Genomic DNA, 24,886 nt, shown 5'->3' with positions numbered 1-24,886 from the left:
GTGCATGGCATGGAGTCATTTTGCAGCTGTGCAGTAGTATTATGCAACAATCCATATATTATCACACAGTATTGATTTAAATGCACATGACTCCTTTCAATACACCAAAGTCAATGACTAGTCAGTTTAATCTACCTATTTAATTTCCTTTCTCATATTTTTACTGGCAGAAATACTTGGAAATCAGAAGTGTACAAAGGACCAGTAAAATATTTGTACCTGGTACTCTGCAACATCTTCTTCCTTTGCTTGAGTCGCTGTAAATCTAGGGAAGGTAGTAGTAGGCGGTACTGAAGTATCTACATCTCCTATCCTTCCCTCCGGACTCACATGACCCAGGGAATGTGCTTGAAAGGTGATGTTTTGCAAGGGTGAATTATACACAGAAGAATGCATCCCAGGAATAGAAACGAGAGGGGGGGGGGGCATGTTGAATTGTGCAGCGCCATGTGAGTTAGACAAACCACTGGGGCTCATTCAGTATATTTCAACTACTTGGAAGATGGAATTTCATCTTGGTACAATTAATGTGAATTTGTATCTAGTCAAAGATGTAGATGTTTTAAAATAATATTTAGAGTAAAATGCTCAAATTGATCACGAGTGAAAAGTAGTAAACATGTGTGCATCTAAACAAATGGCAATGGAACCAAGGATAATGGTGTAAAATCACAACTTAAGGTAGTATTTGTCACTTGTCTAATGACCTAGTCAATGTTTCAATGCAGGAGTTAAATGTAGGGTTATAATCAAGACAAATAGAATTAGTGAAGCACTCAGCATTTACATTAAAACAGGCTTATGAAGGTCCTAAGGAAAAAGTAAAAGAAAAGTGGAAATCTGGGTTATCACTGATGATCATTAAGTAGTAAAGACCAGGCAGCATAACCGTCACTGTTCACCGCAGTTTGAAACTTTACCTCTTGGATCAGAACAAAAATTGATTTACAAATGGCTATTCTCTGCCTGGACAAGCAAAGTGTGCAAACAAGGATGCAGTGGAATGCTGGTGTGACTAAGTACCAGTGGTTGCAATGAATTTAAGCATTCCACCGTCCATCGTTTTATTTTTCTCAGTAGGGGACCAGATCATATGCTGAGGGCTGATCTCTTTAATGATAGTAGACTTCTCTGACCCTCTGCTACTAGAGGAAATTAGAGGGAGTGTGACAGTGTTGGACTGAAAGGAATGTTTGAAATCTCGTTTTTACATACTTTGAAGTATTATCTAAAAATTTGTTTTCACCATTGTCTAATAATTTTTCTTTTTTTTTTCTTTTATATTCTGATGACATAGTTCATCTGAAGGTAAGATCCAGTTTTGTTTATAAACAGTTTCATATGTGAAACAAAGTACTTTAGTCGAAAAAGTAAATGTGCCAGTTGTAGTGATTAGATACAAAAAGACCCATTCTCCATGGCAGTACTTTGTAAACATTTTCTTTGACTGAAATGTTTCTGTGCAGTTTTTTTGTTATGCTTAAAACAACTGACTTCACAATGCCTTTAAGAGGTGAGTTGGGATGTGGCCCGCTTACTGACTGTATCCATCAATTTAACCTCATCATTTTGAATATCATGTTTCACTTCACAGGTAGTTGTATACAAGTGTCACCCCATGTATTAATTTACAGGTGGTCCCCCATCTGCAAATTAAGCCATTTATCTAAAGTGTAAACAACCAATTCAAGTTGTACTTATAGTTATTGCTTATCTCTTCCTTAGATAGATAATATATAGCACACATATTTCTGGTAGTTGCCAATTGCTTTGACCTCACAAAGGTGTCTGCTGCTTTCTAACACGACCCTGGGTCAGACCCTAAGGAATTCTTTAAGGTTCCTGCTTCAAACATACCCTCTTCTACAACCAGGGCTTCTACAACCCTAAGGGAATCAAAGGACAAACAAGCTCTACCCTAGCCCCTTTCCTTCTTGGTGCCTACAGACCGCAGTGATAACTTGTAAGTGACCAGTTATGTAGCAAAACAACACCTCTTGCTTTGTATTTTTTCATTCATTCAGCGCAGTTTGTGCCCCGTTCTGTAGTGTCCCTTGGGTAATGTGACACTAAAGGGAATGGCAGAAAATGGTATGTAGGGTCTCCACCTTCTGATTTTGCCTTCACCAGTTCTTTAGTGACTCACCCAGCTGGAACATGTCTGCCCTCAGCAGAAACCCCTGATTAATTAATGTTCCCAGGCTTGATTGCTTCTGCTGTCTTGCACAGCAGAAGCAGCCAGTCACGGGGATGGTTTGAGACTAGCTTTCATGGTATTGATTATGAGGAGGTGTGGTAGTGCTCATACATGGATGTTGTGTGATGGTGTGTGGGATGAAGTGGGCTACAGAATGCCAGTTAGGATTATGTATATTTGAATGGTGGGACACAGAGATGGAAGTGTGTTGGAAGAAGCCAGGTATTGTATTAGTGTCGGGCGCATCAGAATGGGGCTGTAGTCATGTTTAAGACTTCAAGATACCTCCCTCACCTCTTACTTTGCTTGTATCGTAGGACTGTGATTGTCCTTTAGGGCAGGTCAGTGGTGCACAAGAGGACATTACTTTGCCATACTCAAAACAAATGTGTGGTGTCCACCTTGAGGTTCTAAAGTCCCATCATCGACAGCTTGAGCTTCAGTGTCATTATTTATTATGTTATGTAAAAAGCACCTGGTGGAAAACCTTCATTTTGTTAACACTGAACCATTCACAATATAAAGGAATTCATCTGCTTCATAGCAGGGCCACACTAGTGTTTTAGTTCTGCCACTTGATTCCCAGACTTTCCTTTTGAATTATATTCTCCTCATACCCTAAATCTTAATCGATGTGCCTTCATTAAGATTACCCACAATGCAATTCCTTCTAGGACGCGTGGAAGCACCCGCTCATTAAGAACTGAATTTTACTCATTGTGACGTTTAAAATCCCAGAACCTCATGGTTGGGAGACCAGTATCCTACTTAGTGAGATTCTTCTGTCCTGCAGAATATATATAGATATAGATATAGATATAGAGATATGATAGATAGATAGATAGATAGATAGATAGATAGATAAATAGATAGATAGATAGATATAGATATATATATTAAACAGGAATTTTCTCGCGCAGTTTCCAGGCGCGTGGAAAAAATAGTCGCACACAAGTTTTTCTTAGAGAAGTTTTAGTAATTCGTGACTTAGACGCGTTTCGACACCACGGTCTTTGTCAGTAAGTCATTACAATGAACCAGGAAGTAGTTTTGTTTTTTAAGCAGTTCCTGTTGCCAACCAATAGACATAGAAGACATATTTGTATTAATACTTGATACTGCTGTTACTTTTAGTTTTTAGAAAACAGACTTCAACAACTTTACTCATAACAAAAAGAAATACATTTTTTGTTAACATCAAGTAAACAGTTAATATAATCACTGTATTCCCTGAGTTAGCTTTTGGAACTGTTCTTAAATAATGTTCATTTTATAATTCATTAATAAAATTTCCAAAATATGTAATTCGAGTTAATCATTTTTAACGTCATAATACACCACACGTAAAGGATAAATGGCCAGTGCCATTCACTATTATCCATCTTCTTCGTGGTCTTAATGAGGAAAGTAATGAATTAATTCAATTCCTGATTCTTTTTAACAGACACTTGGTAAAAATCAGTAGCTGAAGCGGCTATAGCGGGACTACCAGAAATCCCCAGACACCGAAAGAGCGTCTAACAGAGGTGGAAGGACAGAGACAGGGTGATTTAGAGTCACATTTTGTCAACCCAGATGAACATAAAGATCTTCCTCATGATTCAGGCCTCTTGGGGTCTTACTCTGAAGCTTGACAATGTATTCAGATTCCAGGCGTCGCAATTGACTGGCTGAAACTTGCACCCTGTCAATGCCAAAATATGAAATTTTAGAGCTGATGTCGGACATATTGGGATATATCAGATCGCAATATTTAGCAATGGCATAGGACAGATCTTTGTTATTAATAGCACGCAAGTGCTCGAGTATGCGTTTCTTCACTGGGAAGATCGTACTTCCCACATAACATAGACCACAAATGCAGACTAACACATATACAACAAAATCAGTGTTACAATTGATAAAAACATTGATTTTACCAATTTTTTCGTTAGGTAATTGGAATTTTTTTACATTTGTACTGTTGTTACATGCTTTGCAACGCCCGCATTTGTGAAAACCTGGTACCTCTCGCAGCCATGTCCCTTTCGCCTTTGTTTTCATGTCCAGATGGCTATGGACTAGTATGTCCTGTAGTGATTGACATTTCCTATATGTAATGTGTGGTGATGGACTGACCAGTTTTCCAATTATTAAATCCTTCTGAACTATGTGCCAATGCTTAGGTATGATCCTATGTATCTCATTTGAGGCATGATTGTAGGTAGTAATTAATCTTACCTCTTGTTTTTCATCTCCTCTTACTTTTGGGATAAGTAGGCTATTCCTGTTTCTGCTGTCTGCTTTGTCTGAGGCTATTTTGATAGTTTTAAAAGTATAGCCCCTGTTTTTAAAACGATCTTTCATGTTTTTAGCTTCCTTCTCATAAGAGGAAACTGAGCTGCAATTTCGTTTAGCTCTTAACAGTTCCCCATATGGGATACTGTTTATAGATATATATATATAGATATAAATATATATAGATATATATATATAGATATATATATATATATTGCTCCTCCTCACTCGAGTAACTGCCGCCGCACGCCAAACCAGAGGGTGCGTCGTCTTACGCGAACTACTCCAGCAAAGTTCGCCAATTATCCACCAAACCTCTGCCCGCAGCCAAAGGATGACGGCGCCGTGTCTGGGCTCGATAAAGTTTTATTCAATCAGCCGATTTGTACGCGTTTCGCCTGCCAAGCAGGCGAAACGCGTACAAATCGGCTGATTGAATAAAACTTTATCGAGCCCAGACACGGCGTCGTCATCCTTTGGCTGCGGGCAGAGGTTTGGTGGATATATATATATATATATAGTTTGACCACATAATAGACTATGAACATAAATGTAATGATCCCTATATAAATTTTGACATGAACTGATTTGCTGCGATTAACTGTTTAATAAGTTTTGAGTAATTAGTTGATGTAATCAGTTCGTTATAAATGACGTACATCATCAAATCCCAAGTTTACGTTTTTACAGCACCTTCTGCTGCTTCCCATTTATCTAAAAAACTAGTGTTGTTGGTTCTCTTGATCAACATAAATATATTTTAGTTCACAAATAAAACTTTGTGTGTTGCAGTTGATGCTGTAATCGGACAGTGTCTCTTAAGTTTCAGTACATGTTTATTCAGTTTTACAACTGTACGATGGGCATTACCATTTTGCTTATTATGTAGGAAAAAGAGAGTATTAAAGGCAGAAATAGAGGAAAACCCAAAAACAAACCCTCCCAAACGTAGGTTGTCCAAGCTACCCTGCTCCTTTTTCAGATTAATGTGGGAATCTCCGGGGTGTTGTTGACTCGGAGGCAGATCGGGCATCAAAGCTGCCAGCAGTGTCTAGCCATGTAATATGTTCTCCATTGATTGTAGAAATGCCACTCCTTTCCCTACATTGTTTTATAAATGTTCTCCATACCTAAGATTTACCATAATTTGTGCAGCCATACTTCCTCTGAGGGATGAGTTCACCATCCCTATTTCGTTAAAATGTGTTGCTTCACTGTCTAAAGAAAGGGAAATCATATTTTACACTCTCTCTTATATGATGGGCAAACTGTCTTGAAGGGATTCCCCAGCAACACTACCTTTTGGGAATCCGCCTTGCATGACCCTCTCTGTAGTCTAAAACCTCCTAAATTTGCTTCCAGTCTGGAAGTGCCGCCCTGGTGATGGGTGAGTTATAGAAGCTGGGGGACCACTGTGTTCTGGGCAGCCAGGATACCTCCCACTGAAGTCTACCAAAGAGCCTGTGGTTGTTTAGACACCATTGATTGTGTGTCACTTTGTATCTAAGCCCTCACCCCTTTGAAACTGTCACATTTTGGCATTACACCTAGGCACAATTTGTGAAATACGGCTGGAGAACCTGTAACAGCTAAGAGCAGGTAATCTTTCATGTGGGATAGCAGGTTTTCAATGATCATCATTAGATATGGCCAGAGGCACAGTGTGATACGTGATGCACTGAAGATCTAATGCAGAACAGTCCATCAGAGGTCTCTTCGGCGCCAAGTTCTAGACCCATCTTCTGTGCAAACAGTTCGGTAATGATTGTCAATCCAAAATTGTTGGAACCTTACAGGAGGTTTTTGTTGAAATAAAGAGGATAACATTTAATGATGGGGTGAAGAAATTGAATTATTAAAGGTGCATAAAAAGCTTGGTCTTGAACGGGCTTGGTGCTTTCCCCAACCTCATCTGACATGGAGGATTTGAATTGTGTCTCATGGTGGTATAACGATCAGGCACAGCTATTGTGTTTTCTCTCATACCTCACAAATGTTTCCTTCATTTCTGTGACATTCATGGGCACAGGTGGGAGTAAACTCTATTGCGATGGCTTAGAGCTACAGCACTTTAATGCCAGCCCTTTTTAACGCAGTGGTCTGTGAAACACTAGTCTGTTTTACTGGATTCAGCAAGGTATTGATAGGCTCAGGTTCACTTGCATGCTACATCTGTTCATGAAAATTCAAATTACTCGCAGCAGTCTTCATTCTTCGCTGGGCTTAGCATTCACATTAGATGATCTAAGCGAACTGCTGCTGAAGATGATGAGCAGCAGGTAAGTCGGAAAACTCATGTCTGTAAATCCACCTTTGCAAATTAATCTTTACTGGGCCACCTTGCTTGTGAAATTTTTCAAGCCTTTTCCTGGTAACCTAAGGTAGTGAAGTGTTTTTTTTTTTTTTTTTTTTTTTTTGTAGTTACAAATCCTATGAAACAGGGTTCGTGACCACATAACACCTTTTTATTATTCTGGACAGCCAACCTTTCAGAATTACAAGCAGGGGGGAGAGAGACCTTCCCTTACACTTTGCAATTCACACAGGAATATGACAATTGCTTGTGAACCCCAATCTCAGTCACAAACCCTGGAAAAGTTACCACTTTTCAAGTTGGGGTGGCAACTGCTTCCGCAGAGAGAATCTTGTTGGATGGTCTCTGGTGGGGTAAGTGAATGCACTGGTCCATGCTGCCTCTTAACCCCAATGTGCTCGCAAACTGGAAACTTCGTTTTCCATGGGCTGCTTATTAAAAAGATTTTTCTGATTTGGTAAAGCAAATTCACATTTACAGCCATTCACTGGGGAAGACAAAATACAAATATTTATTGAGCAGGTCGTTTTGAGGCATTCCAAGCTAAAGTCAAGCAATTAGGAAGCTCTGGTGAAAAGCTGAAGTTGGGGAAGAATGTTTCTAGTTCATCAATTATAAGATGGTATTGCGGTATGACAGTAAATGTCCTAAAATCACTAAAAAATTTCCCAGTTCAATTGGAAATGCTAGATGAATGCGAAGGTGCTTCTAGAGTGCTAGGATAAGCAGAAAAAGCTAGAATTTTTATTTTGTTTTTTTGCACGTGAAGGTAACTCTATGGAGGTAATGACCAGTTAGAGTCTGTTTATAATAGCACATCGCAAGTAGTTGTGTATTAAAGGGGCATGGATACAGCTGATGTCGCATAGTGGCTTTGCATATATACAGACCAAGAACAATGGCAGAATTAAAATTCGGATCACCCCACATTCATCTGGCCCAATAAGAGCCAAACTATATGATAGGAAAGACACAATGAGAAAAGACATTGGATAAGATATAAGACCTAGTGGCCACCATTTATAGAAAATAACAAAATGGTGTTGTGCGGCTGCAAAGCCTGCTTCATAGTCTACACAAATATTAAATATCACATCTAAATGTCTGAAGTGAACAAGGGAGGTGACAAAGTTATTGAACAAATGGGTCCGTTATTTAATTTTTGAGAAGGCTATTACAGGGTATGAATTGACAAACCTCTAAATTGGGTTTATATAAGAAAAAAGACCTATCCCAGAAAGGTTTGGAAAAGCAGGGAACTGAATTACCAAACATTGCTAATAGGTCTCGTCCATTTTTCTGTCGATGGCCACCACAGATGTTTGCACATCGGCATCACCATCTTTGATTGAATTCTCTTTTGTTTTTAGAAAATCTATTTAAAGATGCAGCACATCTGCTAGGCAAGTTTTGAACAGATTTTCATAAAGCATAATAATGAATTCAAAGACGGATGCATGCACAGCGGTGATGGGGATCTTTGAATTGATTTTCTTAAAGACTAAGAAAATTAATTGAAAGACGCCTGCTGCGCATGGACAGGTGTCATTTTGAAATTTTAAACATTTTAAGATGGCCATCCGTCCAAACGGTGGCAGGTGCCACTGGAGCTTAGGTGGTATAAAGGCAAAGGGAGGTGAGTGTGTGCTAATGCTGAGAGAAGGGGTGGGAGGAAAAGGTGGAGGAGCAGGGAGAGAGGATGGAAAATAGCCCCTCATATGCACTGCAGGGCAAGATTTAATGTCAGTAGTGGGAAGGAACATGCCACTGAATCAAAAGAAGAGCAGGGAGGAAAGTAATTGAGTAAGGAACAGAGGTTTATGCCGGACAAGCCATCCAATCAAGAGTAATGGCCTGACCCAAAGCCCTCTCCAAGTACTGTATTGTTCACAATAGGTCTTCGCAACAAACTGTTAAAGCTTGCCTTAGGCAGGCCTACCAATGACAAGCAATACACCTCGGTCTGATACTACTTGGCGAAGATATCAGACTAAAGCTGAAATCAAGCTCATTGTGTTCCTGTAACAACGGAGATTGACAAGCCGCACGTGCTGTGATGTTTCACACCTTCTTACAGATTCTAATATTGTGTTCCCAATTTCTGGATGCTGAGAAATTACTATTTGTACTATGAGAATATATTATGATTCGTACTGTGAGCCATTGGCTGCCAGACTTCTGTCACTTGCCACACATGTTCAGTAGCTAACTGTCACTGAATAAGCTGGAAGCATTGCATCTGATTGTCAGAACGTGTTGTTGATGATGAGAATGATAAAAAATAAATAATGAAGAACCCCAGAGATGTAACGGAGATAAAAGGTGTCACGTTAGCACCTGCATAATCATTCTGAATTGTATTATTACTAATGTATTAATTTCCAGATAGGTGGAAACAGGCAGACCTCTTCTGCATTTATCAGTTTATTAAATGGACTGATATGCCCTTTTGTGCTGGTGTTATGAAACAAGTGTCAGTCTTAAAATGATCTGTAAAAGTCTGACTAAATGGAAATCTTGGCTCCTAATCTCAAACAGCACGCAGACAGTGAAGGCACGCTCATGGACATTGGAGATCTCCTGCAACCCAGTGCCATCTCTCTGGCGTCCAGGCATGGGCAGCCAGACTCTCCACAGGAGGATGAGGTGAATGGGTTCTCCCTTAAGAAAGACTCCCCTGAACATTTAAATCTGAGCGACACCAGTGGAAAAGACATGGGTGCAGAATTCACTGCTTCTGATGATGAGGACGAGAAAGAAATTCTAATGGGAGATGACCAGGTAGCAGATTTTGCCAGCTCACTTCTGACTGCCATACATTGCTGGCACTATAGGGCCAAGGCTTTGCTTTTCACTCGGGTCGCTACGGTGAGGGTTTGTCTCTCAATCATTTTGATTTACATTCATGCAGAGCATGGCTTGCATCTGATTTACCCAGATCCACTTCTCATTTTCTAATCCTAATGCACTAACTTGTTCCTAGTTGCTCAGGTTCCAGAGCAAAAGCTGCAATTAATCTGAGTTTATTTAACATCTGCTGCACTTGCATGGCTTAATTGAGAGATGAATTACTAAACATTACTTAACTTGCATTAAAAAAGATGATTTATTTTTGCCATTTGATAAATCAATTGTAACAAGAAAAGAGATTGATATCTGGGGTTAGGGTAAGACAAATTGTGCAGTGCCTGTCCTCTACATACCTTTCTATAGATGGCATTATCAATAGTGGTAATTGCTCATGGTAGTAGCCACAAATTAAAAATACTTCGACTTAAGCCGTAACTTTTATCACACTGAGCAGGCAAAGTAAGCAAACCTGACCCTCTGTAGAGGAGTTCACTTCCTCTTTTCATCATATTTCCATCCACCTCTCCATCCACCCTTTCATCCTTATATCTATTCATCCATTCTCCTGGCCATTTCCTGCCATCTATTCATATATACATTGATCCTTTTAATCACCTACCCATCAGTTGATCCATCTGTCCATACTTTTACCCTTCCATCCTTTCACTCTTCCCATCTGTTCATCCTTCTAGCCAATCACCCTTTCACCTATGAAGAATTTCACTATTCCATCCATCCTTTCACCCTTCCTTTCATTCAGTATTTCACCCTTCCATACCTCTGTGTGGTCTCTATCTTCAGATTCTGTTTTTTCAGCTGCTGGGTCTGGAAGCATAACAGGAATGCAGAAAATATTCATTTTGTTTCCAGCAAAGGATCATTGCCCAAATTGGTAATTGGATGATACAGCACTGACATCAAGGAAAGAGAGTTTCCACCATGAAAAAATAATGTTAATTTAGAAGCTCATCATCAGAAGTACATTGGTGACAAGCCTCAAGAGAATGAACATAAGGGATGAAGCACACCCCTCTATTCTGCTTAAGTGCCACCACAATTTCGCAAGGACGGACAGCCACATGATATGTCACCTTTGTCTGCCGAAGGACCACAGCTCAGATTCTGTGACGAGTGTGCTGAGTTCCAGTCCAAGACCTTGAAGATGAGGGAGTAACGGAGATGGACTCACTGCACTGTGGCTCAGTCTCAGAAAACATCTCTGAAAAATCATGGACCGTCAACTGAAGAGGAGTACTCTTAGGAAGCGAAAGTGGCACAAGCAGAGCACTCTGACTCAGAAGAGGTTGCCCAAACAGAGGAAGAGCAGCATTGAGAAAGACAGTGAGGCAACGACGCACTTGGTAACAACACTGGGGCACTGTGGCGCCACGATAACATTCTCTCTAAGCCCTCGAATGCTAACTCGACCCCAAAGAACAACGATGGTTAAGCGCAAGCACAAGTCTAAAGAACTCCATGGGTCAAAGTTGAATGACACCAAGAGCTGTGAGAAAAGGAGGTATTGGAGCCAAAGTGGAAGACCTCTGCACCCACCAGAACAGAGATCTCTTGACATCAAGAGGAAAAAACTTAGATTCGAAGCTGGAGGAGGCCCTCATGTGGAAGGAGTTTGACGTCTTTCTTAAGAAATATCACATCCCACTGAAGCCGCAGAGAAAGAAGGAACAGCAGTTGGAGCAGGTGGAACTGGAGCCTCCAACAATGCCGGAGCTGCAGTAGAAAGTAGAAGAGGGAATAGATGGAGAAGGAGACCCTGAAGAAATTGTTTGATCAAGGGTCCTCCAAGATCAAGAATCAATAGACCAGGGGTTGTATGGAATAGAGACTGTCTCACCTGAGGAAGAGGTGGATACCTACCTCGCCACACCTTCACCCCGACGATATTTCAGTTTACAATGCTCTGGTTAAAAGCAGGCACATAGAGGGTGCAGCTAGAAGAGAAATAGGCAGAGCCATGTTTCCTCCTAGAGACCCTGCTGCCAGCACAGAATTATCAGATCCTCCTAATGCTACCCAGTGTCCTGGACCAAGGTCTGAAGGTCTTTAGAGCACCAGCTACAGCCACAGCTGTGACACCCAAGGTGCAGAAGACGTACAAGCACTCCTTCAAATGCCCTTCCTATGTCAGAGGCAACATGGCAGCAGACTCAATCATTATTGCCACTGCATGCAAAGGGCCAATAACATCGCTGTCACAGAGCCCCCCCCTCCCCCCCCCCCCCCCCCCCCCCCACCCTCCTCACACACACTGGACAGGGAGAGCAAAATGATGGCAATGGTGGGGGCAAGAAAAATGGACCACTCAGGAGATAAGCAAAGACAATGGGTAGAGGAACTAATGCAACACCTCCCACAACAGTGCGAAAAGAGGACAAAAATTATCATACAGGAGGGCAGGACCATCTAGAACACCTGCCAGTAATCAGCGGGTATAACCAGCAGATGGCTGTGCTAAGATAACGTCCTACAGAGATATACATGGCTGAGAGTCTCCGGATTCAAACAGGAAATGCCAGTGATGGTTCTCAATATGCCCTTAATGGTCGAAAACTTTTTTGGCCCTGCACTGAATGACTCAATGCAGAAACTGAAAAAGGACAGTGACACAGCAAAGGCCATGGAAGCTCTACAGTTCAGAGGGTCCTTTTGAGGAGGAATGGCACCAAGTCGCAGTCTACCTACTAGACTGGGATCAAATCCCCATGGCTTTCCTACATGACAACCAAGCTTTCAGAGTGCTCCATCACAGTGATTATACCTGAGCACACCAAGGCATCCCTTCCATGGAAGAGCTAGGGGGAGAGGTACTGCTCTGGGAGGATCAGGGTATTCAACCAAGTTACTTGTCATCACCCCCCTCATCCCGCCCCCTTAAATTAAACACCGCTAGGGGTAAGATCTAAAGTTTTGTCTAAGAAATGAAGACAATTGCCTCTGACAAATGGACTCATTCAACTTGGCTGTTGTATAGAGCTGTTAAGGAGCCCCGCATACATGAGGCCAAAAGCAATGATTTGCAACAAGGAGGACATACGGATGCAGCAAGGAGTAAAGACCTTCTAAGCAAACACACAAAAGAAAAGGGCCCAAAAGAACAGATAAATCAAGGCGTCTACATTGTCTCCTTTCTGCTACTAAAACCAGACACTTAGACCCTTTGTTCACCTACGTGCTTCAAGTAGATTCATAAATATGTAATCATTCAAAATGGGCATGCTGCAGGAGGTTATTTCTCACCAGCAGAAGGGAGAATATAAAGCAACCATGGACCTTCTGATGCTGATGAACATCAGACACAAGAAGTTCCAGAGTTTCATGGTGGACAAGGTACACTACCAGTCCAGGCTTCTACTCTTTGGGATTAAATCTGTCTCTCAGGAGTTGGAGCACACTTTGGAAAACAGACTAGCCATGCCTATCATTCTCTGGATGACTTGATGTTAAAGATGAGATTGTTCAGACAGTGCCTCTGGAGCATAAACAGTCCTACACACTGTGTGTTTTTTCTCTAAACATGAAGACAAAATCACCAGAGAGACCAAAAGACTTTTATTTTAGAAACAAATGAAATTCTATTGACGCACCAAAAGAATCCTGGCACTGACCACAAGCTTGCCCTTATTTGCAACAGAGTAGAATGCCAAATTGCAAAACTTTGAGTCTAGTTAGCCGGAATAGTGGAGACTGGGGAGTGCCCTGTTGATGCACTGTTTAGGGAGACTTTCATACACTTGTTGCCCTATCCCACTGATACCACTGGTGTTAAACAGATGCAAACAAGTGTCAAGGACCTTAATCCTCATTGTTCTGCAAAGATCTAAACAAACCTTGTTCTCCGAACTGGTGGAGATGGCACAAGATTGAGTAATAATACTGCCACCTCATCAGGACTTGTTAACAATGAAAGGGACTCCGGTGTACAGCCTGTAATAAGCAACCCATGGGTGCTGAAGACAGTTTTGTCACCTGGGGTCTCCCATAGACCGCCAAGGAGCTCCTAAAAGAGGCCAGAAGTGCTACACTACAAAATGGAAGAGGTTCCTACACTGGTGTGACAGAGTAGATCTTAAGGATAGTTGAACACAAGACATTACAGTGATTAAGTACTTAACTCACTTGTTCAATGAGGGCCTAACATATGGCTCACTTAAGGTTCCCTTCTGCCAAACTAACATACACTAGATGTTTCTTCAGTACTCGTGCCACCAAGGTCAGTGCCCACACCAATATGGAATTTAAACCTAGTGTTAAAGCAACTTACAAAGTCTCCATTCCAGCCGATGCATAAGGAGGAGCTCAAGCGTCTCACACTCAAATCAGCCGTTTTGATTACCATCACATCCCTGCAGAGAGTTAGTGAGTTGCAAGCACTCTCAGTGCAAAAACCTTACAGATAAATAAAGAATACCCCACATTTTCTGCCAAACTTTGTCACATTTTCTTGCCAACCAAGCTATACAACTGTTAGATGGTTTCCAAGATTCAAAAACGCTAGCAGTAGGGCCCTGCACATGTTGGATGTCAGAAGAGTATTCATGTGTTACTTGCAAGAAACGAGCAGCATCAGGAAAAGAAGCTAGTCACTTCTTTTTTTTTGCTTCTCACCATCAAGCAAAGGCTCACTTGTCACCAAGTGGACCATTGCAGGATGTATAGTCCAAACCATCAAGACATGTTACAAGACAGCAGGTGTTTTGCTTGATCAAAGACCAGGAGTGCACTGAACAAAGAAGGTGGCAATGGAGTCATTCATTGTGAAGGTTTCCATGAATTTCATCTGTATGGTAGCCAAATAGTCTAATGTACGTACTTTTACAATCCACTATTATGTGAATAGGAAACAAAGGTGCCCAGCTGGGACAGAGAGTACTAAACCACTTGTTCAAAAACGCATTTCAATCCAGCCCTCCAGGAGAGGAGAATATCGCTAGATAAAGTGCACAGCAAGTGAACACAGAAAATATTTGCGCTGCCAAATGAAATGGGTACTTGCCTGTAGCAGTAGTTTTGCAAATTGAAGAATTTTCTGGATTCGCACGCGACCATTCCACCAGCCCAGAAATACAGAGATTGCTGAATATAAGAAATGTCCAACGGAGATTTAGGCAGCCATCACCAAAACGAGAGTTGAATTAAGAGGAAAAAAATGAATATGGCGACTACGCAGAGGGGCTCCTTGGGTGGGCATCTGATGTCACAGAGGGGTGGACAGGACACCAAGTGGTCAACCTTGTCAAAGTAAAAAAAAAAAAAAAAATTAAGAACTTTAAAGAGATGAACACTACCCAACACTAGATGACCTATCGTTGCAGGGGATGTGAATACAGAAAAGTCTCCAAATTTCAAACTGCTCCTTCTGGAAAGTTGCAGTTTCCATCCATTCTCTTGCATTTCAAGAAGTATTTTCCTCCTAAGCAGAAAAAGTTTGACTATAGGTATGTGATCAGACAATATAACACCAATAATCAATAAAAAATGTGTTTTGCTCATTTATAATCCATGTCTTTCTATTGTTTTTAATATATGGCTGCTAGAGATTTGTCAAATGGTAACATTTGCATCCCCAACGTTAACAGGTCAGGCTTTTGTTTTGTTTACAGAGCAAGGAAATAAGAGAACTGGAGCTCAGAAAGGGGTCGAAGAGACCGAGACGTCAATCTTCTGAGGAAACGGAAACGCATCAAAGTCTGACTATCCCACCTCCTGGTGAGGTAAGAAATAGTTTTCACTGACCGTGCAGACAGAAGTCTGAAAAACAACTTTCATTTGTAAACGATAGAGAGCATAATAGTCTGAGAGCTTTTTTACAAAATAATTATTTATGAAGTATTGTATAGTGCTTTAGAAGGACCAAGCCCTTAACATATGCAAAGTATAATACAGGCATAAAGTGGAAGCACAAAAATATCAAACCCTGACCCATCTAAATAAGTGAATAACACACTGTTTGAGTCAAATTCAAGCAGTAAATAAATGTTAGATTTACATTAAATAAACTGTTTGAAAAATATCTAAAGCGATGTGATGCAAAACACAACTGAAGTCGGTAGAAGGAAACTAATGATGAGGTTATAGAAAGGTGTAACAAAAAATAACAATTTTCATCTTAAAGGAGGGTGAGGGGGAAACGCATGTAAGGGGAAATAGGAAGTTGAGGAGAAAAATAGAATTGAAGTAAGGGGGTTGACGTAAAATCTGTGGTGCACAAGTATTGCACCATGCTGGCAATGAAACGTGTTCAAGACGTGCATTTTTTAGAAAAACATAATTCTGAACATGGATTACAAGGTGAAGTGATGTATAGTTGTGCCGCTTCGGTTTTCATAGCAGTACCCTGCACTGTTTTATAGCATTCCTTGGGAGGCCCATTTCTAATGATGGATGTCTTCCATTTAGATAAGAGACATGATGGTTCATAACAAATCTTAAGTGATGTATTGATAGTAGGAAAAACTGCAGTATTCAACGTTTCATCCAATAACTTTAGCGCAACCTGTTAATGCCATGTATATTTTTGGCAATATTGAATATTCCACACATCAGAGGGTATATTTGATCTTTGCCATCTTGAAAATGGCCATAACCATGCTCCCAGAGAATGAGCATGTCTTCTTACACTGAAGTGGGAGATGATGGGCATATGTGCTTGCACGAATGCTTGTGCAGCCACTGGACGTCCACCTCCCTTGAGAATCGAGTTAATCACTGTGATCACATTATTTACAATGCAGTCTGCGATGTTACATTATTTATAATTCCTCCCTGCCTTTACTCACAATACAGTATCATTTATAAAGAACAAACTACTGAAGTTCTAGCTAATTGTGCTGCTATGTTGTTTCCAAAAAAACATTGTACAGATTTGTTTTTTGTCTCAAAGGGCCATGTAAATATCCTTTCAATGTTCACTGCATGAGCTTGTGAAGTGTATCATTTTTATAATTTATTTATTGGTGGCAATTAACATGCCTAGACAGTCTTAGTTTTGGTTCCATCTACTCTTCTGTGATCCTCAAGCTTGTTTCCCCTTCTTCTGACACATTTTGCACCCTTCTGAGCTGTGAGACCTATGTAGCACACAGTCCTTGTGTGCTTCTGTCCAAAAAGACCAACTCTTCCTTCATGTGCCAGACACACTAGTAACATGAGCGAAGGAAAGCAAATTAAGTGTTAGATGCATATGACCCACCTATAATAATCTCTTTTAAAATTAGTCAATAATTTATAATTTTGATTTGGGACAGCTGTAAATATCCAGGGTACTAATTTGCCTAGAAAATAAATTAATCTGATTTTGATCTTCTCTTCCCAAATCTTAGTTTAGATATGAACTATGCAAACCCAAGGAGATGGACGGAGCGCTGAAAGTTTTCAGACACTCACCGATCTGGGTTGAATCCATCATCGTTCTTTATCTCTCTTCGCCACCCCAGTTCAAACTCAGCTATATGCTAATCAGTCTTGACCCTGTGCCTCATGAGAACAGTCCAGCCCGAACTGCCAAGCCAGGTCTTCCCTGGACCGGAAACAAGCATCCTGGGACCGGTTTCGGGGTAACACCCCTCATCATCCAGGCTAGCTTGAATCCAGTGGCAAAGTGAGCATGGGACCCACGTCTGGGCATTCCTTGCCAACTTAGGGTGAACAAAGCAAACACAAGGTGATGATGGAAGGGGTGCTGAAACTTTTCCGACACTCACCCCCAGTCACAGATCTGGATTGAATCCATCATTGTTCTTGAGCTCACTTCGCCACCCCAGTTTAGACCCAGGTATATCCAAATCAGTCTTGACCCTGTGCTTCATGGGAACAGTTCAGCCCGAACGGCCAATACAGGTCTAGATATGAACTATAACATTTGGTTGAAATTCAGACAGTCCTAATACAATAAAGAAACAGATATATAGAATTCACCATTAATGGTGTTTTGTTGGGACTCTTCTATCCTTTTTAGGTCGAACCTGGGCAGCGCATGCGCTGCTCTTCGAGGCATGCTGTATTCAGGTATTGATTTGAAGCTCCAGCCCTTCTCAGCCCATATTTTACTTTGGCTTGTGTCATTGTTCTTTGAAAACTGTGGCTTTTCATTGGTCAATAGGTTTAGTCCCTCCTTGGTGCCGCCTTGTCTAATTTTGTAACCACTCATGAGGACATCCCATGTTACATGTGTTGTTACTCAGTAGGCTTTAATTACAGCCTCTCAGCACTATTTGCTTAAATGGTTTTCTCCTGTCTGCTATGGTAGGCAGGACATGCTCTTCTGCAACACTTACATTGTTTTTTATTAGCACGGCACGGCACGCTCATGCAGTAGTACTGAACGCGGCTGCATGTTTTTATTAAAACTGTCCCGGGCCGCACTTTGTCGGCTGCACCCCTTTCCTTAGACGAGCCGTGTCTAAGGAAAGGGGCGCGGCCGCCATTAAAGTGAAACCACGACATGGGGCACTTTTACAAGGAAAACATTTGTTTGTCAACTTGTCAAACAAATGCCTTTTTTTGTAAAAGCTCGCCATACCGCGCTTTCACTTTAATGGCTGCCACGCCCCTTTCTTTAGACGCGGCTAGTCTAAGGAAAGGGGTGCAGCCGACATTAAAGTGAAAGAGCCGCATGTGTGCTTTTGCAAACAAGCATTTGCAATGCAATAGGTCTCGCATTTATGAGAGTTTCATAAACACGAGACCTATTGCATTGCAAATGCATGTTTCAGTTCTGGAACTAGAGATGTATTGGTCTCCCAAAGGAAAGACATACCTGTGTCTTATCCCAAAGTTTCTTTGGAATAAGCCTGGATAACCTGAACTGGACCAGCACTTCCCCAGTTTGCTCCAGGCATCCTTGGGTGGTAGCCTTGTCTGCTGCTTTTATACATTTGTCTTTTGGTTTACTCTAGCACCCTGTAATTGTGAACGTGACATGCCAGCAGCTAGACCAAAGACAACATATGTAGCTGAGCTTCACTCCGGTCTAGACTTCACTCAAAATCCTGAGGCTTATTAAGTTTTAGACATGCTATCCATGGTACTTCCAAACCCTAATCACCTTACTTTGATCTGATGCCCAATGACCTCATCAGTTTACTCTGTCTGTATATCTTTCACACAGTCATCGTTCTTGGTGAATCTCTTTGCACCATATTTCTGCTCTGAATTCACCACCATCTGAGCTATTCTTGCAACATTACTCTACATCCTCCTCCACACGTCTGCTACTCACTCGCTCTGCTTTTAAACTTCTTCACTTCACCAGCAGAGCTTACCCTATTGATCAAATCTGCTAACCGTTCATGTACTCATTCTGATCAGTTTAGGCCTCTCCATCTAACTACTATGTTGTATATATGCTTCCTTTCTTCTAAAAATAATGAAACCTTGTATTTAACTGCCTTACCCTTATCTCTCCTCCTATAGTTCCTTAAATGCCATCCAGTCTAGCTTCTTTTTTTAGGACAATATTTTATTAAGTTTTGCACAGTTAATACACCAGACATACCATAGAGGATCGCATGTAACAAAAGAAAAGCGACTAATAGATTCTACCATTGTGCATTACAAATCAGTCAAAATAAGCATAGAAACTAAATAAAATCCACCTCTCCCGAGTCCAGCCAGTGAATGATACCGAACACTCCTTGACTGCCTCTCTGACCCCCGTGACCCCACTTCAGCCTCAGCCATTATAGGACCTCCTTCAGGGAGTGGCCAAGATACTCTGGTCATTACAGAGCAATGCCCTGGTATTGGTCCCTTGCAGCCTATATTTTGTGATGTTTAAGAGGGAAACGTCTGGCCTTGTATCTAGGAATTTCCATGCTCATACAATGGTCCAGCTCCTGTTTCCACCGTTCCAATGATGGGGGATCACGGTCTTTCCAGGCCCAGACTATGTCCCTTCTTACTATCCCCAAACCCAGCCACAGCATGGCGGTGCGATATCTGTCCGCCGCTATCTCTTCTGTAGTGTGAAGGAGGACCAACTTAGGATCGCGATGCAAGGCCCTGCCCAACATTCGCTCAAGGCAAGCCAGCTATCCCTCTCAAACCAGGGCCAATTGAGCTCATGCCCACGATGTGCGGAGGAAGTCTACCGTTCCCGACAGACATCAAAAGTACATTGGTGCCTCCATGGCCCTCATTTTGCTCGATCTCTCCCGAGTGTAGTAAACCCTATGTAAGTATTTCCACTATCTTAGGGGGAAATGCAAAGTAATTGCGGTCTCATGGGGGGTGGAGATTGCTGGCCTCCATCCAATCCATCCAATCATTGTCCGTAAGGTCCCCAAGTCTCCCATCCAGGTGTCGCTAAGCCGATTGAAGAAGTCTGGTATGTTGATCACTAGTGTTCAATATAGATGCAAGATTTTGTGATCACAAGTGATGTAAGTCATACTCTTCCTGCAACTAATAATAATAATAAAGGAGCTTGTAAAGCGCATGGTGACGCCATCCCGGCGTGTCCCCGCGCTGTGGAGAAAAGTCAGAGCCAAGAGAGGGTAATTAAGAAGAAAACAGATAGGTTTTTAAAAGTTTTCTAAACAAGGGCTCTGAATCCGCTAGCCTGATATTCATGGGGAGAGAATTCCATTCTTTGGCAGCCATAACACGAAAAGAACATCCGCCCATTCTGGCTTTCTTGACGCGGGGAATTTTAAGCAAACCAGTTCCCCCAGAGCGGAGAATTCTATTAGGCTCGTATGGGATAGCCAGATCTGTCATATAAAGGGGAGCTTTGTGTGAGATAATCCTATAGCACATTAAAAGAGCTTTAAATAGGACTCTCTTTTTTATGGGGAGCCAATGCAGAGTGGCTAGGGCTGGCATAGAGGCTGATCTTTTCGGAAGTCTAAGGACTAGGCGAGCTGCTGTGTTTTGGAGTACTTGAAGTCTCCTGAAGTTTTTTTGTGTGATTCCGAGCAAAAGCACATTGCCATAGTCTATCCTCGAGGTCACTAGAGCATGGGTCATAGTGCGCCTGGCTTCCAGAGGGAGAAGGTCAAGGGTACGGTTCAAGGTCTTCATTACCCCGAAACATTTCCCAACCACTTTGTGTACATGGTTATCATAAGAGAGTCTGGGATCAACCCAGATCCCCAGATTCTTAGCTGCTTTACAGGGAGTGGGTAGCGGTCCCAAACATGATGGCCACCACTCCTTGGTCCAGCTAGCATCCCTTCCTCCAATTACCAGAACCTCCGTTTTAGAGCCATTTAGCTTCAGGCAGTGCTGGGTCATCCAGCCTGCCAGAGCCTGCATGCAAGTTTTAAAATTGTTAGCATCAGTGTAGGGTACTTGAGACAGCGAAAGGAGGAGTTGGGTATCGTCGGCATATGAGACTAATTCAATGCCGTACGATTCAACCACTTCCGCCAAGGGGGCCATGTAGAGATTGAACAGGGTGGGGCTCAGGGCGGAGCCCTGAGGTACCCCCTGTTCTAAAGCTATGCTATTAGAGCGATGCATGCCTCTCTGAACCTGGAAGCAGCGGTTGGTGAGAAAGGCTTTAAGCCAGCCCAGTGCTTCCTGGGTGACCCCGGCTTTGTTCAGACACTGCAGCAAGATGGAATGTGCCACAGTGTCGAACGCGGCACTAAGGTCAAGCATAATCAAAGCCATAGTCTGGCCCTTATCCGCACCAGCACGTAGGGTTTCGGTCGCTCTCAGAAGGGCGGTTTCAGTGGAATACCCTGCCCTGAACCCAGATTGAGAGCTGTGGAAAGCTTTATTAGACTCTAGATGGGCCATGAGTTGACTGTTAGCTATTTTTTCGGCCACCTTCGCCAGATAAGGTAGCAGCGAGATAGGCCGTAAATTTTCAAGGATATCCCGACTTATGTTAGGTTTTTTCTTTATTGGAAGTACAATGGCTTGCTTCCACTCCACAGGGAGGATGGCCGTAGAAAAGGAGAGTTGGAGAATATGTCTGAAGTGTTGTTCTAAGACTTTAAGGCTAGCTGCTAAAATCTTGGGAGGGGCAGGATCTCGAGGGGAGCCCGATTTAATGCTTTTACAGATATTATTTAGAGTAGTAGTACCAGGAACAGTAAAGCAGTATAGGCATGCCTTATCATGAGTGATCTCCAAATTTTCAGTGAAAGCAGAGCCCGAGGGCAGATCCTTGGAGAAATTTGCATAGATGTTAGTAATTTTGCTAGCAAAATATCTAGCAATATTATTGCATGATTCAACAGAGTCATTCTGGGCATTGCTCTCATTAGATACTACCGAGATTTCTTTAAAAATTTTAAAGAGCTCCTTTGAGGAGTTCTCAGCCTCTCCAATGCGGGTCTTGTAATACAGTGCTTTAGAGGAACGAATAAGTTTATAATATCCTGCTTGCGCTATTTTATATTGAATTTTGGCTTTGGGGCAAAATTCAATGCGCCATTCTCGTTCCAGTTTTTTACAAGCAGATTTTGCCACCTGAAGTTCAGAAGTAAACCACGGGGAGGGTTTTCGCGTTTTCTTGGTAATTACTGATCTACGGATAGGAGCAGTATTATCTAGGGCAGTTAGGACACAGTTCTTCAGGCATGAATAGGCAGCCTCACAATCTGACCCTCCAGGAGGTCCAGCCGCTTCAAGATAGTCGATAAAGGTATCTAAGTTGAAGTTTTTCCACTTTCGACATTGGTAAATCTGCGTACTATCACTCCAAGTTTCAGGCTTGGACACCCAGATTCGTAAGGGAATGACAAAATGGTCAGACCAAGGAACGGGTATTGGGGGAAGCGTTTCTACTCCATTCCAATTACCAAATATGGGGTCGATCAGATGACCTTGTCTGTGAGTAGGCTCTTGGTTCTTAAGAGTAAGTTGCAGGGAGAGTAATTCATCTTTTATACAGGAGGCATCCTTGTCTTGGACATCATCAAAATGAATGTTCATGTCGCCAAGTACCAGGAGTTTGGATTTCCTCAAGGCGAGGTGAGCTGTCGCCTCTACTAGACTAGCTGTAAAATCAAATAGTCTACCTGGGGGTCTATATATAAGAATACCTGATAGGGAGTGTTGAGGTCCCAGTGAGATACTAAACGAAGCAGCTTCGCAGTGGTCAATTGTCAGGGGGAGTAAGGAGCATTCCAATGGGGCTCTAACAGCAATAGCTATTCCACCACCCCTACCATCCTGCCTGTCAAGCCTGGCGAGAGAATATCCTGGAGGCAGCGCCTCTATGATGTCTGGGTCAGAGTGTTCGCCAAGCCAGGTCTCAGTTAACAGCAGTATATCCAGTGCTTCATCCTCAAGTAGGTTGTAGACCTGAATGCAGTGCTTACTGAGAGATCTACAGTTAAGCAGAGCGGCTTTTATCAATTTTTTTGGGGGGACTGTTATGGAGCCCATTTCAGGAGTAAAAGGGCACATGGAACAGTTATGTAGTGATAAGGCCTGCATAGAATGTAAACATGGTAGTGTTATAGCAGGGCGGAGATGCAGCAACGTTTGTTTATCGTACCGTAAGTGGAGGGGGTTAGGTGGGCCAGGGTGTATGGCCCCGCGCCCCGTCCGGCCGCGGACGGGCGCAGACGGGCTTGACTTTGGCTCGACTTCGGCGCGCTTCCGGCGCGCCCGCTGCACGCGTCCGCTGCGCGGTCGCTGGCCAACACACATTTATAGGCAGTAGGGGCCACTAGAGCGCTAACCTGGCCGCTCGAGCCCGGAAGTGCTGGCTCCTCCTCACCCTCCGCATCAATCGCCCAGAATGGACGCGGCGGACCGGGGCGGGAGTTTACAAGGAAGTGGGTGTCAAGAACACAGGTAAACACACAATGCTTTTAAAAAAGTAGCCTACTCGCAACAGTTTAAAATATCACGCTGTGAAGCAGCGTTAACATTGTGACATTCATAAAATAAAATAGAATGCAACACAGCGCGAGCGGATAGAGCCTGCCACTGCCACCGGCAAGACTCTTCTCCACAACGCGACTGCGTGAGGCAGCGAGTTAAGTACACTTCCCCTACAATGCCACTAGAGCGCTAACCTGGCCGCTCGAGCCCGGAAGTGCTGGCTCCTCCTCACCCTCCGCATCAATCGCCCAGAATGGACGCGGCGGACCGGGGCGGGAGTTTACAAGGAAGTGGGTGTCAAGAACACAGGTAAACACACAATGCTTTTAAAAAAGTAGCCTACTCGCAACAGTTTAAAATATCACGCTGTGAAGCAGCGTTAACATTGTGACATTCATAAAATAAAATAGAATGCAACACAGCGCGAGCGGATAGAGCCTGCCACTGCCACCGGCAAGACTCTTCTCCACAACGCGACTGCGTGAGGCAGCGAGTTAAGTACACTTCCCCTACAATGCCACTAGAGCGCTAACCTGGCCGCTCGAGCCCGGAAGTGCTGGCTCCGCCTCACCCTCCGCATCAATCGCCCAGAATGGACGCGGCGGACCGGGGCGGGAGTTTACAAGGAAGTGGGTGTCAAGAACACAGGTAAACACACAATGCTTTTAAAAAAGTAGCCTACTCGCAACAGTTTAAAATATCACGCTGTGAAGCAGCGTTAACATTGTGACATTCATAAAATAAAATAGAATGCAACACAGCGCGAGCGGATAGAGCCTGCCACTGCCACCGGCAAGACTCTTCTCCACCAACTCAAGAAAGGATTTCATTGTGGCCCCAGTCGGACTTCCACCAACTTAGATATGGCAATGACATACCAGGATTTTCTTTTTTTTAAAATAATTTTATTATTAATTGAACATTTGTCACTTGCATAGTCACAGTTATATACATTTCTGTACAGAATTGAAAATAAACAAGGCCATGTACAATATTGCGGTCAACCATTACGGTTCCGTAGTTCCCCTTTTTGACATTTCCAGTTCTACTGTTGGTGAGTTGCACAGTTTACACCAATATGCGTTCCAGGTGCCCCTTTTTTTGTCCCACTATTTAGGACGGCGTCTAGATTTGTAAACCTCCTTTTCGGCTACCATGCATTTGCCCTTTTCCGCCACCCATCCTATTATCAATGGGAAATCTACTGCCCCCCCTTTCAGTGCAATGGCTCTTTTCACTAATGTGTATCCCTGTGTGGTGAATTGTTGCTCTGTGTCCGTGAGATCGGTTGCGTCCCATATGTTCAGAATCCCCAGTGATGATGTTAAAGTGAGTTGCATCCCTAGTGCGTCCTGCATCTTTTCCGTGGCCCTTTCCCATAAGTGTCGAATCAGAGGGCAATCCCATAGTATATGATAAAATGTGGCAGTTTGATTGCATCC

At 42.7% G+C, this 24,886-nt stretch overlaps 1 protein-coding gene across 1 annotated transcript in view; it reads left to right on the top strand.

Annotated features, from left to right (window-relative positions):
* The window catches only part of PLEKHG3 (pleckstrin homology and RhoGEF domain containing G3), a 582,108-nt gene that overhangs the window by 512,773 nt on the left and 44,449 nt on the right, over positions 1-24,886 (top strand). The window contains exons 15-17 of the mRNA XM_085626917.1: positions 8,573-8,583; positions 9,327-9,656; positions 15,260-15,370. Coding sequence (XP_085483043.1) covers positions 8,573-8,583; positions 9,327-9,656; positions 15,260-15,370 — 452 coding nt within the window. The remainder of the gene's footprint in view (positions 1-8,572; positions 8,584-9,326; positions 9,657-15,259; positions 15,371-24,886) is intronic.

The sequence above is a fragment of the Triturus cristatus genome, chromosome 9 (genome assembly GCF_964204655.1).
Source record: "Triturus cristatus chromosome 9, aTriCri1.1, whole genome shotgun sequence".
In the NCBI taxonomy this organism is placed as follows: Eukaryota; Metazoa; Chordata; class Amphibia; order Caudata; family Salamandridae; genus Triturus; species Triturus cristatus.
This window is presented reverse-complemented; position numbering and strand designations above follow the sequence as displayed.